Source organism: Podarcis bocagei (genome assembly GCF_964188305.1).
Source record: "Podarcis bocagei genome assembly, chromosome: 5".
Taxonomy (NCBI): domain Eukaryota; kingdom Metazoa; phylum Chordata; class Lepidosauria; order Squamata; family Lacertidae; genus Podarcis; species Podarcis bocagei.
In genome coordinates, this window is record NC_138129.1 from 96558242 (window position 1) to 96573253 (window position 15012).

Sequence of the window (15012 nt, forward strand, 5' to 3'; positions counted from 1 at the left end):
TGCTCCACAATTTGGCCGAAAACCTGTGGGTTCAATTGCCGCTGCACCTCTGGCACCACTGAGTGGCAGAGCCAGTCTGCTACCACATTGTTGACTTTGGCCAAATACTCTGCTCTCAAAGACGCTAGATGCTTTTCTGCCCACATGAATGGTTTTTCTGCCTCTCAATTCTGCTTTTTTGACCAGGTCCTGGCCTCCTTGTTGACATAGGCATGGGCAGCAGTTTTGTAGGTCCACGCCAGCAGGTGCTGATCCTAGAACATCCGAACAGAGGCCCTGGATCACTGACTCCTCCAGTGTGCTCCTCAGGTAATGAGACTGGCATTTGTCATAAGAACCAGCCTCCGTGGCTCCTGAAGACTTACTCCTGAAAAATGATGGGGGTGCAGTTAGCAGTGTAGCACCTCCTTCAACGTAGGAGGCATAGAGAGCAGTATCCATTCTTTCTGGATGATCTAGTTCTGAAAGGGGAGCACTTGCTGCAGCAACCTGGAGTGAAGTCTTGCACATGGCACTAGATTGTAGGCGCTCACCAAAAGACCTTGCAATGAGCCAGAAACATCAGATCCTCAGGGAACCTGTAGAGCAGGTGTTCTCCACGCTCTTGTCATGATATGAACCTTTCCATGTCCAACAACACATCCCGGAGGGGAAGGTTCTGTAGTAGACAAACCTTAGGTAATTATTCTGGCGGCAATGTGGAGACAAGCCTCAGAGAGGTCTACACATACCATCCAATCACCCTCTTTTATTGCCTCTATGATTGACCATAACTTTTATATGCCTGTTGTCTTTGTCCATGGAGTTTGAATTATGGTGCTGGAGGAGACTCTTGAGAGTCCCATGGACTGCAAGAAGATCAAACCTATCCATTCTGAAGGAAATCAGCCCTGAGTGCTCACTGGAAGGACAGATCGTGAAGCTGAGGCTCCAATACTTTGGCCACCTCATGAGAAGAGAAGACTCCCTGGAAAAGACCCTGATGTTGGGAAAGATGGAGGGCCCAAGAAGGAGAAGGGGACGACAGAGGACGAGATGGTGGGACAGTGTTCTCGAAGCTACCAGCATGAGTTTGACCAAACTGCGGGAGACAGTGGAAGACAGGAGTGCCTGGCGTGCTCTGGTCCATGGGGTCACAAAGAGTCGGACACGACTAAACGACTAAACAACAACAACATGATTGACCATATTGTTTCAATTTCGAACAGGTTTTTTTTTACCCATTTGTTTAGTTATTTGAAGTCTAGAATTGTGCAAGTGTCTCCATGCTGTTTGGCACCAAGGACGCGACTGAAGATATTTCAGATCTCCCAGAAGAGGAGCAGAACCTAGGGCTCTCATGTCCAACAAGTGTTTTTGTCTATCAGTAAGCTTGATGTTTTACTGGATTTCTGGAATGAGGGGTTGGGACAAACCGATCCTGAGGTCAAATTGTATGGCATTTGGATACCGTCTCTATCACTCACCTCTCTGTTGTTATGTGGGACCAGAGATGGGCAAAGGAGAGGAGCCACTGGGCACTAAGACACCCCTCTGTTGTAGTCATGCTGAGCTGGCATTCTTGGCCCCTTTCTGGAGCTTGGGGGACTGGAAGGGCAGGCGGGTGGATTGTTGTCTCTGCCTGCCTCCCGCTGTCCTGCCTCCCCCAGCTGTGGAAAGAATGTCCTCCAGGTAAACTACAGCAGCACTATTTGCTTGAAGACTGCTGCACACAGAAAACAGTAAGGTTATGTTTGCTGTCTAGGTTTGCTTGCCAAAAGATCAAAAAGCACGTGCAACCAAGGCAAGAGAAGAATATGACACAACAGGCAGAGGGACCACACTCTGGTCTATAGGGTCAAAGATACCTTCCAACGTTGTCATCCTTGTGAAGAGGATTTGCAATACTACACACAGAAGAGTGACCACTGGACTTATGGACCTTTGGCACAGTTTCATGGTTGAAAACCTCAAATGAAAAATAAGCACACATCTTCCATACTGTTCAGAGAAGGGTGACTTGGCAAATCGGAAATGTTTGAGACTGATGAGGTGTTTGTGTCCCAATGTCCCATGTACCAATGCTGAGCAGAGGTCTTCCAGTGTGATGATTTGGCCAGACCTGGGTCATGGAAACTGGGATTTCCAGTCAGGAAACTCACAGGGAGGCCTCAGGTTTACTTACCGCACTTTGCAAGGGTAACACGGGATGCTCTTTATGCTGTCTTGAACTCCCTTAAGGAACAGCATGATAGATAAGATAAATACTAGCATTGCTTTTTGAGAAAAGCTCCCCTCTGGAAAAAAATAAAGCACAGGATTTTGGAGAGGATGAACAAACAAAAAGTATTTAAGGAAGAGCAGCCCTAATCAACAGCAGGTGACATAATTTGCAGACTCAGGTGGCCCATAAAAGATATTGACATCGCACATTTATTTTGACAGCTTGAGGACTGGCTAGATATGGTGACACTTTTTTAAATCTCGTGCTTCCCCACTTGTTTTTTGTTTTGATTTTTAAATCAGCGCAAACAGCAGTGATATGGTGGGGGAAGAAAAGTGCTTACTCCTTTGACGGGCCTGAACTGGATCAGGGCCCCATACTGCTGTTTTAAGAACTTGCTTGTACAGTATTGTTTTTCTCGATAACACTAAAATATAGACAGAGAACAATATTTGTGGTCACCATACAGTGTGAATATAAGCCCAATGGCCAGTCATATGGATATTCAATCCCTACCTCTATTCTGCAACTTGATGTGTCCTTTGCCAGTTGCCCATTTGGTTGCTTAGGTTTTTTTTTTGGGGGGGGGGGTTACAACATATGAAATAAAGCAATGTCATATTATGAAAGAGCCTATTTATGTGTCTCTAATGTTATGTCCTTAGTTACTTTGTCTTTTTTCTAAAAAATGGATATAGATTCCATATCTGAAAATACCAATGGTCAATTGTGGACTTGGCATATTATTTGTAGAACCTATGATGTGCTGTCACTACTCAAAACATTAGTGACTCTTTGCGCAGAGGATTTTCTGTGACAAACAAAAGAGAACAACAGTCACACCTGCCATTGTGCTGGTTTCTTTTTGGTTAGTAGTAGTCTTCAAGTTAGGGACGCGGTGGCACTGTGGGTTAAACCACAGAGTCTAGGACTTGCCAATCAGAAGGTTAGCGGTTCAAATCCCCACGACGGGGTGAGCTCCCGTTGCTTGGTCCCTGCTCCTGCCAACCTAGCAGTTCGAAAGCACCACAAAGTGCAAGTAGATAAATAGGTACTGCTCTGGTGGGAAGGTAAATGGAGTTTCCGTGCACTGCTCTGGTTTGCCAGAAGCGGCTTATTCATGCTGGCCACAGGACCCGGAAGCTGTATGCTGGCTCCCTCGGCCAATAAAGCGAGATGAGTGGCACAACCCCAGAGTCAGCCACGACTGGACCTAATGGTCAGGGCTCCCTTTACCTTTTAGTCTTCAAGTTCTGTTTGGCTAGGCACCTCTATCACATGTGGAAGAATATACCTCTCTGCACAGCCACTCAGACTTTGGAGGCTTACTGAGCTGCACACCATTCTCAAGACCCATGGAGACAAGTACCATCTCTGTACTATTTTAAAGGAATTTCCCGATTCTTACCACACCAACGTAAGTGTCATGGGCTGGCTGCGTCAGGATAATGCAGACAGGAGTGTCTGCAGATCACCCAAGGGAGGGTTCCAGCAGAATGTGGGGGGCCTCTGCTGGGATTGGGACAGGCTGCTAGTGAGGATCGGGTGGGGGGGATCCCCTCAACCTGCTTTCTTGTCTCATCCATCTCCATGATGAGAGTTGTGAGCCCTACCATCTCCTCCGCAGCTGTGCCACACTGCCCACCCTGATGCTGTCAAGACACTAGGACAGACACCCCCAACCTGTGGCCCTCCAGATGTTTTGGCCTACAACTCCCATGATCCCTAGCTAACAGGACCAGTGGTCAGGGATGATGGGAATTGTAGGGCCGAAGGTTGGAGATGCCTGCACTAGGAGCAGCTTAGCCAACAACAACACGGTTTCCTCAGTCTTTAATATAGGATAACTTGGTTATACAATGTCAACCTGTTTTTCAATTTGACATCTACTCTGACCTCTACAAGCAGATTTAAGCAATGTTGTTGCCAAGAAAGCCCCCCTTCCAAACTTACGTGTCTGTGACTGGGGCAGGGGTCTTCATCACATTCTCCATCTTTATTCTCTTAAAAGCCACACACTTTAAAAATAATAATCATGTGTCAACCTTTATTTGCCAATAAAATATTGCAACTTTTATTCAAAACAAAATGCAAATTGGCAAAAATCTTTGTGGAACGACAGGCAGAGGCGCCTCCTCCAAAGGCCCCTATTTACATCAAGTTAACACTGTTTGCAGTTCACAGTCAGGCAATAGTGAAAATTTAAATTAGAAAAAAAACCCAAATATATTACAACAATAAAAAAAAACAAAAACAACAATTAACAACACTAGTAGTGTGGGTTTGCGTGTGATCAGCATATTTTCAATTTCATCCATTTCTCTCCTCAGTGACTTCAACTATTAATCCAACTAACAGAGTGCTCGCGTTGAGTAGAATCCTTAAACATCTTTCCCCGCAACCCTTCCCTCCCACCCTGGAAGCCTGACTCTTGCACAACACACACACGGGTCCGTTTTCCTTAGGCAACTGCAGAGAAATTAGGCATTCCTTCTGGAATATGGAAAAGGCCACCGTTCCATCCCACGAGTATTACTTAAAAACGAGCTGTGCAGAGTCCGTTGCGTACAGAACTGAATTGTGAATGGGTGGCAGAAAGTGGTCGTTTCTGAGAATGCTCGATGCTTGAGTCGCCGTGGACATTTCTAAAACCCAGCTTTGAAAAACCATCACTGCGCCTTGTAGGAAGAGGCGGCTGCTAGCTGCTCTGGGCTTCTGTGCTCCCAGGTGGAGCCATAAGGGGTCTATTTGGTCAGTCCGACTACTGCTAAGGGCCACTTTATACTACAGTGGTACCTCGAGTTACAAACGCTTCAGGTTACAAGCTCCGCTAACATGGAAGAGTTACCTCGAGTTGAGAACTTTGCCCCAGGATGAAAACGGAAATCGTGTGCCGGCGGCACAGCGGCAGCAAGAGGCCCCATCAGCGAAAGCAACTCTAGTTAAGAACAGCTTCAGGTTAAGAATGGACCTCCGGAATGAATTAAGTCCGTAACTAGCGGTACCACTGTACTCTGCAAAACCAAGTGGAAGAAGCATCTCCAGGACTGTACCACTGGGATCACGGGGAAGGGGAGCTCTGCACACTCTTCCATATAAAAGGAGAAGGAAAATGGCACGCCAGAAAGGACAGCATGAACCCATTTCTCCAAAATGCTAGTTTTGTCTGTTTAGAAAGTTATTAATCTGTGACCCCCCACATGAATCCCGAAGTGGTATAGAATTGGAGCAGAATTACCATTAGAGTCTATTATTTGTGTAAAATGGTCCACATTACTGCAGCAGCAACTTGCTTTTTCACACCGGGTGAAGGGGCTAAGGGTATATAATTAAGGCCTTTTTTGTTTTTGGCAAACGCGCAGTAAGAATTGTGAGAAGGGGAGCAAGGATTTCACCACCACTGATGCCACTGTTCAGCCAACCTTGGAGACTGCGCAAACCCTGCCTGCTTGCCAGGAAATCACCTGTTTGGAATGCTTTGCAAGCTTAGTGCTCGACAACCTACTACAGACAGGAGGTTTTAGAAATCTCTGAACTCAACACTTATGAAACAGTCCACAGGAAGAGCGCATATGTCATAACATGCCGGTGCACATGGAAACCTTCTTAGAGAACATGTACAGTATCTACAATCTTGCTATAAAACCAGCAACATCAGGCAAAGTACTCCTGCAAGCTCCAGTCCTTAGTTGGCAAGGGGGAATATAGTCCTCCCTATTCTACAAGTCCACAGGCTCAAGAATCTTCCCTGCTTGGCTGGGCCCCCCTGTGCACTGTGTTTAAGATGCCTGCTTAGACACCAGCCATGGGTTGGTTGGTTTTCACGTTACAATCTTGCATTGTGTTTTGTGGGTACAGGGAGTTTGATTTATGGACCAAAGCTCAGTGCCACAATTAAATTTTTTTTTAAAAGCCAATTGGGTGCAGCAGCCTCCCTCTTCAATTACTGTCATCAAAAGTGCAGCAAAGTCTATTTTCAACTGGATACAAATTGTGCAAGAAACTACTTGAATTTGGATACCGATTCACTCCTTACAATTCCAAGGGAAACTGGCCACTAGGATCGTTGTAAGAAGTTATAATTAAAAACAAAACAAAACAGTAATCTGTGAATGCTGCGATTAGCATCACTGCCCTACATTTGCAAACTCTGAAGTCAATAAGGAAGCAGTCCATGCAGTGGCGTAGCGTGGGTTATCAGCACCCGGGGCAAGGCAAGTAATTTGCGCCCCCTAACCCATGGATTTGTGCCCCCTAACCCGTGGATTTGCGCCCCCTAACCCGTGGATTTCCCTAACCCCCAGATGTTGCACCCGGTGCGGCCGGCCCCCCCTGCACCCCCCACGCTACGCCACTGAGTCCATGTATACAAGACACCCACATGTTGTAGTGTTACAGTGACCAGGAGCAGTTTTCTCAAAAGAGGGATCCCAGAAATGTTAGGCTGTGATTTTCTCTTCCCCTGAGGGCAGAAGGAGCAAAGAACAGGTCACTATTTCCTTTCTCCAACACGGGCCTCATACTTCTTCATGTGCTTTTAGCAGGGTCATTCATGCTGCAAGCACCATCTTTCCTTCCCAACTGTCTTCACAGTATTTGAGTCATTAAATTATGATGCACCCAACTACTAAAACCACAACTGGAAGATAACCAAGAACCAACCCAAGCAAAGTTCAAAGAGGTGGGGAGAGAAGACGCAACTAGTTTTTGAAAAAGGCTTGAGGGGAAAAAAATGCATGGAGGTTAATGTTTAACCCTAATCTTTTTCTACACAGAATTGCTCTGGTGTGGATTATTTAGAGGGATTCAACACCACTGGCCAGCCCCCACCTGCACCCACCAAAAAAGTTTGTGGCTGGGAGGAAAATAACTGTAGCAGCTAACCCCAGGGCCATTTCAGGACAAGTTTAGTTCTGGAAAGCCGAAGTAGCAATCGGACGGGTGTATGGCGTTTTCACTCAAAATGGACAGGAGCCAAGAACTCTTGTCCCCCCAAGTCCTGCAGCAGCAACAAAACTGACAGGGGAGGAAAGAAAACAATCAGAATGAAAAATCAGGCATCAAGGATGATTTTAAAACAAGCCAACCCCCAAATAAAGTTAAGACCTGGTTTGAGTCCCTGTGCTATTGTCTGCACATGAACTATGGGCGACATCCAACTGCAGCCATCTACAAGTTCATTTGTGAGATCTGCTGATCAGTGTACTTTTGAATCTCTGCTGTTCTTACTGGTAACCTGATGCCTTTTTAACTGGTTTATAACCACCACCACCACCCTGATTTTATGTAATATCATAGAACGTAATTGTATGTAGTTTGTGTACTGCACACTCTGTGATCTACTTAGATGAACGGCAGGCTAAAAGCATGCCCAATAAATCATAATAAATACTGGAAGCTTGTACTGTAGTTGAAACATAGTCCATTTCCCTATGTTTCAGCTATGGCTTTCCCAAGAGCACAACTTCTAGGTAGAGTGAGAAGTTCAAAATGGTGCACTGCTAGAAAGGATTCTGGCCTCCTCTTGCTTTGCTGCAGAACAGCCTCCCTCAGCCTCCAGATGTTTTGTGCTGCAACTCGAATCATCCTCAACATGATCAACGTGCATCAATCTGGCTGGGAGAAACAGCCAGATAACCTATCAAGAAAGCTTAAAGATGGCCATTTCTAACCTTATGCTAAAGCCTCAGAGATTCCCGGTTGCTGTATTGCTGCTTGTGGGGTTAGTAGTGCAATCCAAAATGTATTTCTTTCCAAGTTCCCCCACTTCAGAAGGTACCTGAGATAGGGAACATAACAACAGTGTGCCTTTAACATATATTTACACAGGACCAAGATGCTGAGATGATGGCTGCATTCTCTACTCAAGAGTTCGGCCTGCCAACAAGAAGTGGGGGGAGTTGCAACAGTGCTCCTCCTTTCTGTTTTCCAACTTAACACATACGGACTGTGGTTTTGTTTGGAGCAGAACATTTTGGGTCCACCCCCTTTCCAAAATTGTCTATGCAAAGGTTAAACAACACACGGAATAAAATTTTGCTAGGTTGCCTCTACTTCCAACACACAGAGGTATCTGAAAACCAGGCTATGCATCAACTAAAAAATTGTCACATTTAAGCCAAGCCTTGGCTGCTAAGAATCCTGAAACTCCTCAAGACAGACAGGTTAGGTAGTGTTTTCTCCAAGAAATTCAATGGTGATTGACTGATTTTGAGAGCTGAGGATGTCTAGGTTGGAGGCGTCCTTGCTAGGGTCCCTTCGGGGCTCTCTTCTACAAAATGCTGTACCACTAGGGATGGATACATAGGTTTGCACAGTCCAGTGGCTTAGAATGAAAAGGTTTCACCACTCTGCTCAACATTCTGGCTTCCCCATGTCCCTGGTTCTGATGCAGCAGTGTGGGGTCATTATGGCAGGATGGAAGCAGGTGATACCTGTGGCCGAGTAGTCACCATGGACAGCAGCAATGAATGGAAAGGAGCTTGGAACAGGTGATGGGTACTGACAGCTGTGCCTATGCCAAAGGGGAAAAAGGCCACTGGACCTCTGAGGAATGCTACAAAAAGGCGACCAGAGAAGGCATCAACAGTAGGCCCCCGGGCAATGAGTCGCCGGCTAGTTTTGGCAAAATAGAGACAAACTGGAATGGGTTCAGAGGATGGCAGTGAAGATGGCTGGGGTATGTTAAAGATGTCCTACGAGGAAAGGTTCAGGAAACAGGGTGTGTTTAGCCTGACAAAGAGAAGGCTATGGTGGAATATTGCATCACTCCGCAAATACCTAAAGGCTATGCTATTTTTCTAGAAAAAGAGGTGCCAGAGTTCACCATGAACTTCTCCTTTGTTCTCTTAAGAATGGCAATGGTGCCCACTTGAGAGGAGCCGGTGAGCTCCAGCTGGGGGGGAAAAAGAGCCCTGCCTAAAGGGCTGTCACACAGAAGAGGACAAAGACTTGCTGTCTGTAGCCCAAGAGGGCAAGGCTTAGTTACAGAAGGGGAGACTTAGGTTGAATGTCAGAAGATGCTCCTTTAATAGGGAAGGCTGACAGTGGGACCAGTTACCTAGGGGGATGGTAGACTCTCAGGCCCTGGAGGTTTCTAAGCAGAGGCTAGACAGTCATTCCATTGGCATGCTCTGGCCCTGGGCTTCCTGCATTGAGCAGGGTTGGACCAGGTGGTATACAAGGCTCCCTCCACTGGTCTCCTTTCTCCTTTGGTCACTCATCTCTGCTTAGTGCTAGCTTCACCTTCCCAACTGCAGGGTGGGGAGGGGAGGGATGCCGTTACAGAGAGAGATCAGCAGAGAATCAAGGAGGAGAAGCCTGCCTAGAGTCTTCTGCTTTCCTGTGTGCTTGCCGAGGTCTTTCTCTGCCTGCATCTGCAGAATCCTTCAATATTCTCAGCAAATCAGAAACTGGTTTATTCACGGCAACTTTACATTTGATGAATGTAATGTCTGGCCAGGCTCTTCACCTCACTTTTGATTTATTCAGTCCAGACTAGGAAGCAAACTGGTTCCCTTCACCTTTCCATTGCCATGCACTCATCGGAGCAGCAAGGGCCATTTGTCAGAGTTCATTGCCAATCTAGTTCTAGACTAAACCATGGGAGAAGTTGCTTTTTATGCTGTGTTGGTGGTGGTTGCTGAGTTAGTGAGGCCAATGGAGAAGGAGTCAAAATCAGAGTTTTGGAGAAAAAGCCACAACGAGCGGCAAGTTTGCACCCTTCCACCATCACTGGAGGTTCAATATAAAACAAACAGCATAGCAATACAATTCCAACTCTCAAGCTTGTAAAAGGAAAACTGCCGCATTTTAAAAAGATTAAGGTGCAAAACAAACCAGACCCTGAATTTTATTTTATTTTATTTAAGACCAATGCTGCTAACAAATGATGGGAATATCCTGTGCTGAATTTTCTTGTGGGGCAGAAGGGGCACACAAGTCCCCAGCAAGAACTACATGCCTTCCCTCCTTTGCCAAATACTTTCTGGGGGCACAAGGAAGTGCTGCACTCATTTGCTGGATTTTTGAGAGCCAGAATTCTTTCCATGCCTATACACCTTGCCAGGGTAATTCAACTTCTCTCAGAGCCTCAGTTCAGCAACGACAGAACTATAGCTGTGTGAGAGAAGCATTTCTATGTGTTATATCAGGTAACAGGTTTCATGTTCTTGTGTTTATAAGAGAGATGTCACAGAAATAGCAGCATACGGCAGACCTTAACCATACTACAACGGCTAAGTCCAGCAGGTGGATAACACCTGCATATCAAGACAATCTGGGAATTTTCTAGGACAGGAAAGAACAGCTGCAGACAGAAACCAAGGCCTGCTTTACATTACGTGGCATCGACTGTCTGCATGATGGCATGGGCATTCCTCCAACCCAACCATACCAGTAGTGTCCAATCCATATGGATGTCCAATGCTTCCTGCTCAAAAAAAGGGATAGCCGCAAAAAGGCAATCGCAAGCTTGTGATGCTATCTACAGGAAGGACAACGGCATGCAAACTCCTCCACCACCCTCACCCTCATCTCAACTGAACCCCAAATTTGCTAAGATCTTTCACACTCAACGAGTGTGATGAGGACCATTCTTACTTTGGGGCCCCTTCTTCCCCTCCTCCCAGACACTAAACTCAATTTTACCCTCTTGGCTCCCTTCGCCCCATTACGCTACACATTCAGGGCATTAATAGGAACACCAAACAGTATCTCATAATTCTGAATAGGGCAAAGGTCCTATTTTAAAATATGGATGGTAAAGTAATTACTCTGATTAGGTACTGCCAAAGGAGCCCATTTGTAATTCTAACAGGAGACATTATGACCTCAGGTTTCTGGTTCCCTCAAAAAAGTAGCTGGATTAGGGTAAGCATTTTTTTATATATATAAAAAGGAATGTAGAGAGCAACAGCAGCATTCTGCAGTGTCTTTAATCCAGGGTGGCCCCTCAAAGTTTATCAAAGGAGAGGGGGCCAATGTTGTATCCACATTTAAAAACAGACATTACAGCTTTTGGACACGTGCTGGCAAATTTGTGCTACAGCCCAAACTGCTCAAGTGAGTGCCAGGTTAGATACCCATGCTACACTACCAAGGTGATGACAGCCAGTTTGAGTGTGCGTGCAAGTGAGAGTGAGTGAGTGAGTGGGAGTGAGAGATTGATCCAGTGGCAAGTCAGCTTAACCATCATGGAAGAAGCTGTGAAGGACTGGATGTGTGTATAGTAAAATATGTGAGAAGGATGACAAAAAAGGGGATGTGTTTCTTATATTGGATAGGGGTTTTTTTGCAACTCTTACTACAGCAGCAAAATGCACTGTGGAAGTTAGCCAGGTGAACGAAGGCACCACTTCCAGCAGCTCCACAGACCTTCCCCCCAAATAAATCCTCTCCCTCTTGGGAAGATCAGTCCACTTCCATTCCAATGGAGCCTCTGAACCTTTCTCTCAAAACCCCAGAAGGTCAAAACATGCAGTAGTGCAGAAAAGGATCCCACCCCACCCCCTCTCCAATAATTCTGGTCATCTGAACAACATTGTGGAGATCAGCAGGTGCTTCCCAAAACCAAAGCCCTGTTCTTGGTTCTCCTACCTTCTGGAAGGGGAATCGGAGAATAAGCTCCCCTTTTGCAGAAGCATTTTCTGGCTAGGGCAAGTTCTTGACATTCTGCCCTCCTCACTCAGCTGCAAACCGTCTGACCCCCACCCCACCCCCCAAGTGAAGCTTGGCTTCCCCCTCCCCATCTGCCCCATGTACTGAGATGAACCTGTAAACATGAGAGCTCAGTGATTTGAGGTACTTCACATAAAACTCACTCAAGTATCAGTCTTTCCTTTCCAAAGTATCAAGGTAGGGGGAAAACACCAGAAGGTAGTCATCCTGACCCTTCTCCCTCCACTCGGTGTAGACTTCTTTCCTCCTAACTGGGCGATTATAAACAGTAGCTACCTCTGGACAACATCACTGATTTCTTGAACACAAGACAATAAGTTATTAAGTACAGGGTTTGCTCCGGGCACGCTAGCAGCTGCTGAGGACACCTGCAGCTCCTGCAGGCTGAGTTCCAGTTTGCTCACAGCTTCCCGGAAGGCAAACTTGTTGCGTGTTTGCGGGATGCAGTCCACGTAGCCTGAGCAGTAATCCAACAGCTGGTGCCCCGTGTCCACCAAGTGGCTGTTTGTGGTGGGCTCGGCAATGGCACTCGAGAGGAGGTCTGCGCACTCCAGCAGAGCCTCTTTGCTGATTTTGTCGGCGGAGATTCTCTCAGCTGTCTGTTTGGTCTTTCTCAGTGCTACTTTGGCTCCCGCTGTACCATTGGCCATTTTGGCAGGTGAAGTGGAAGACAATGACAGAGGCACTTGAGGTGGGGGCATTACAGGCCTTCCGGCTTTTCCACCGGCAGGTGCCACCGCCGCCGCCACCTTTTTGCTGCCCTCGCTGGCTTCCTGCCCAGGCTGTACCAACGCCCCATTATTCAACTCCTCTGTCACATCTGAGCAAGTGGGTGGCTGGTTTAGGAGCCTCGTGACTGGCGGTGGAGGGGGAGCGCACTTTGGTTTTATCCGCCTGGGCCTGTCGCTGGAGGCCGTGCCCTGGTGCTCAGATAAGAGCTTGAACCGATTCCCCTGAGAGTCTGTGCCAATCAGCTGCACGTCTGCTGGCGTATGCTTCAGAGTGGGTGAGATGAGAACGGGCACTTTGTGGTTGTGGGTGACAGGAAGGACTGCTGCAGCCTTGGGCGGAGAAGGCCAGCCTGACTTCTCCTCGCCTTCTAGGGACCCTTGCCGCGTCCCGCTGTTTTTCTCTTTGCTCTTCAGGCTCGCTGTGGCTGTTGGCCCCTGAGTGTCCTTTTCAGAAACAGCCGCATCCGCAGAAGGGGTCTTGAGGGGAACAGCCGTGGCACCTCTGGGCAGAAGTTTGGCTTTTGGTCTGTCTCTGGTCAGAGTGGGAACCTCTTCGCACCTTTTAGAGAGCAGGTCGCTGGACTTGCTAGTGTTCTCCTCGGGCTGAGAGGAGGTGGAGACTGTCCTTTCCAGCTGGACTTTGGACCTGTGGCAATTTCGGGGAAGGGTCATGGCCATTCTCTCCTGCTCAGGGAGACCCGAGGACATGGAAGATGTCGAGTTGGACCGGGGGAAAGGCTTTGAGGCTTCCTCCCCACCGGTGGGCCTCCCGGCTCTTAAACCCAGGGTCTTTTTAATCAGCCGTGGCGTGAAGAAGCCCGTGATGCCTGACCACCCGCTGCCGGTACTTGTGCCCCCACCGCTGCTCATGCTGCCGCCGCCACCGCCGTCATCCCCATAGAAGTTCCGCTGCGTGAAGCCCCCAACATAGCACTTAGATGAGCAAAGGTTTCCATCCTGCTGCGAGGGGGTAAAAGAAAACCCATCGATGTGCTGCAGAGGACCAACGGCTGAAAGGTTACCCGTCAGCTCATACTTCTTGTGAGGCTGGTTCTCCATCTCGCGGAAAGAGCTGCTGCGCTTTGGGGGCGTGGGGGCATTTTTCTTCTTCATGAATGAGCTAAAGAAGCCCCCCTTCCTGTCTCGGGTGAAGGTGGTCTCCCGGGTGTCTTCCAACAGGCCACTGGGCGACTTGTCTCTCTGCTTGCGAGGTAGTGCTGGGGATCCGCTGGTCTGCTGTGTGCTTCTGATAAAACCTAAAGAAAAGGAGAGAGAGCAGACGCTTTCCACCATGCTGCCAGGTATTTAGGAAGGTTGGGATTCTGACTGTACAAAGTTATGCAATGGACTATATCACCCATGTGTGGGCTTATTGCAAATAGTTGCTTACTAGCCGCAACTAGACATGATTGGGCTCTCCTAGAATTAAAAAAACATATATATTAACAGCTGCAGCCCCCTGAAACAAATCACAGTGCAAGAGGAGGATGCTACTTTCCCAATTAAAACCATCCCTGCACGCTATTTGTCCTTCAGGAGAGAAATGCTTACAGGTGTCTGTAAGACACCTGTAATACCTCCTTAGTAGTATGGGAGCTGTATCAGTGGCCCATCTCCTGTATGGAGGGCGGCCTCACCCCATCAAACTGCATCTGAGACTGCAAGGATGTTTCTCCAGGTGTTTCCAGAATACAGCTTCCATAATCTGACCATTAGGGTGCTGGTTGAAGCTGATGAGAGTTCAACAGCATATGGAGTGTTAGAGATTCTCTACTTCTGACTTAAGAGCTTCAGTGAGACTAGGAAGATACAGTCGACGAATGCCTCGCAAGACGATAAACCCACTAGACGAAAGGGTTTTCTGTTTTTTGATGCGCTTCGCAAGACGAATTTCCCTATGGGCTTGCTTCGCAAGACGAAAACATCTTGCGAGTCTTGCGATTTTTTTCACTCCCCCCCCCCCTTTTTCTAAGCCGCTAAGCCACTAATAGCCTTTTAGCCGCTAAGCCTTTAATAGCCGCTAAACCGCTAATAGCGGTAATCTGCTAATAGGGTTGCTTCGCAAGACGAAAAAACCGCTAGATGAAGAGACTCGCGGAACGGATTATTTTCGTCTTGCGAGGCACCACTGTAATAAATTTGCTTTGTTCTCAGACAATCCAAGACATCTATGGAGCAGAATCAGTCCCTTTTCGCATAGTTCTTTCTTAGAATCTGTTTCTTAGGTCAGCACTTCCTAGCTGTGTGTACTGAGAAACATTCATTTCACCTCTTTTGTGGTAGGCTCTATAAAGAAGACAGCTTTACACATTTATGCTGCTAAAACCCTTACATTTAGTAATGAATTACAGCTATACCTACGAAGTGACTTATTCTTAGTTGCCCTCATTTGGAGAAAGT

General features: G+C 47.2%; 1 protein-coding gene across 6 annotated transcripts in view; it reads right to left on the bottom strand.

Annotated features, from left to right (window-relative positions):
* The window catches only part of ABL2 (ABL proto-oncogene 2, non-receptor tyrosine kinase), a gene marked incomplete at its 5' end in the record, with an annotated part of 85332 nt that overhangs the window by 24363 nt on the left and 45957 nt on the right, over positions 1–15012 (bottom strand). For 5 of the 6 annotated variants that reach the window (XM_081194320.1, XM_081194319.1, XM_081194318.1 and 2 more), the window contains one exon: positions 12025–13868. In XM_081194320.1, the coding sequence (XP_081050446.1) occupies positions 12154–13868 (1715 nt within the window). In that variant the 3' untranslated portion in view covers positions 12025–12153. Of the gene's footprint in view, positions 1–4197; positions 4222–12024; positions 13869–15012 lie in introns of those variants that run through there. The other variant, XM_081194317.1, reaches the window with a different exon arrangement.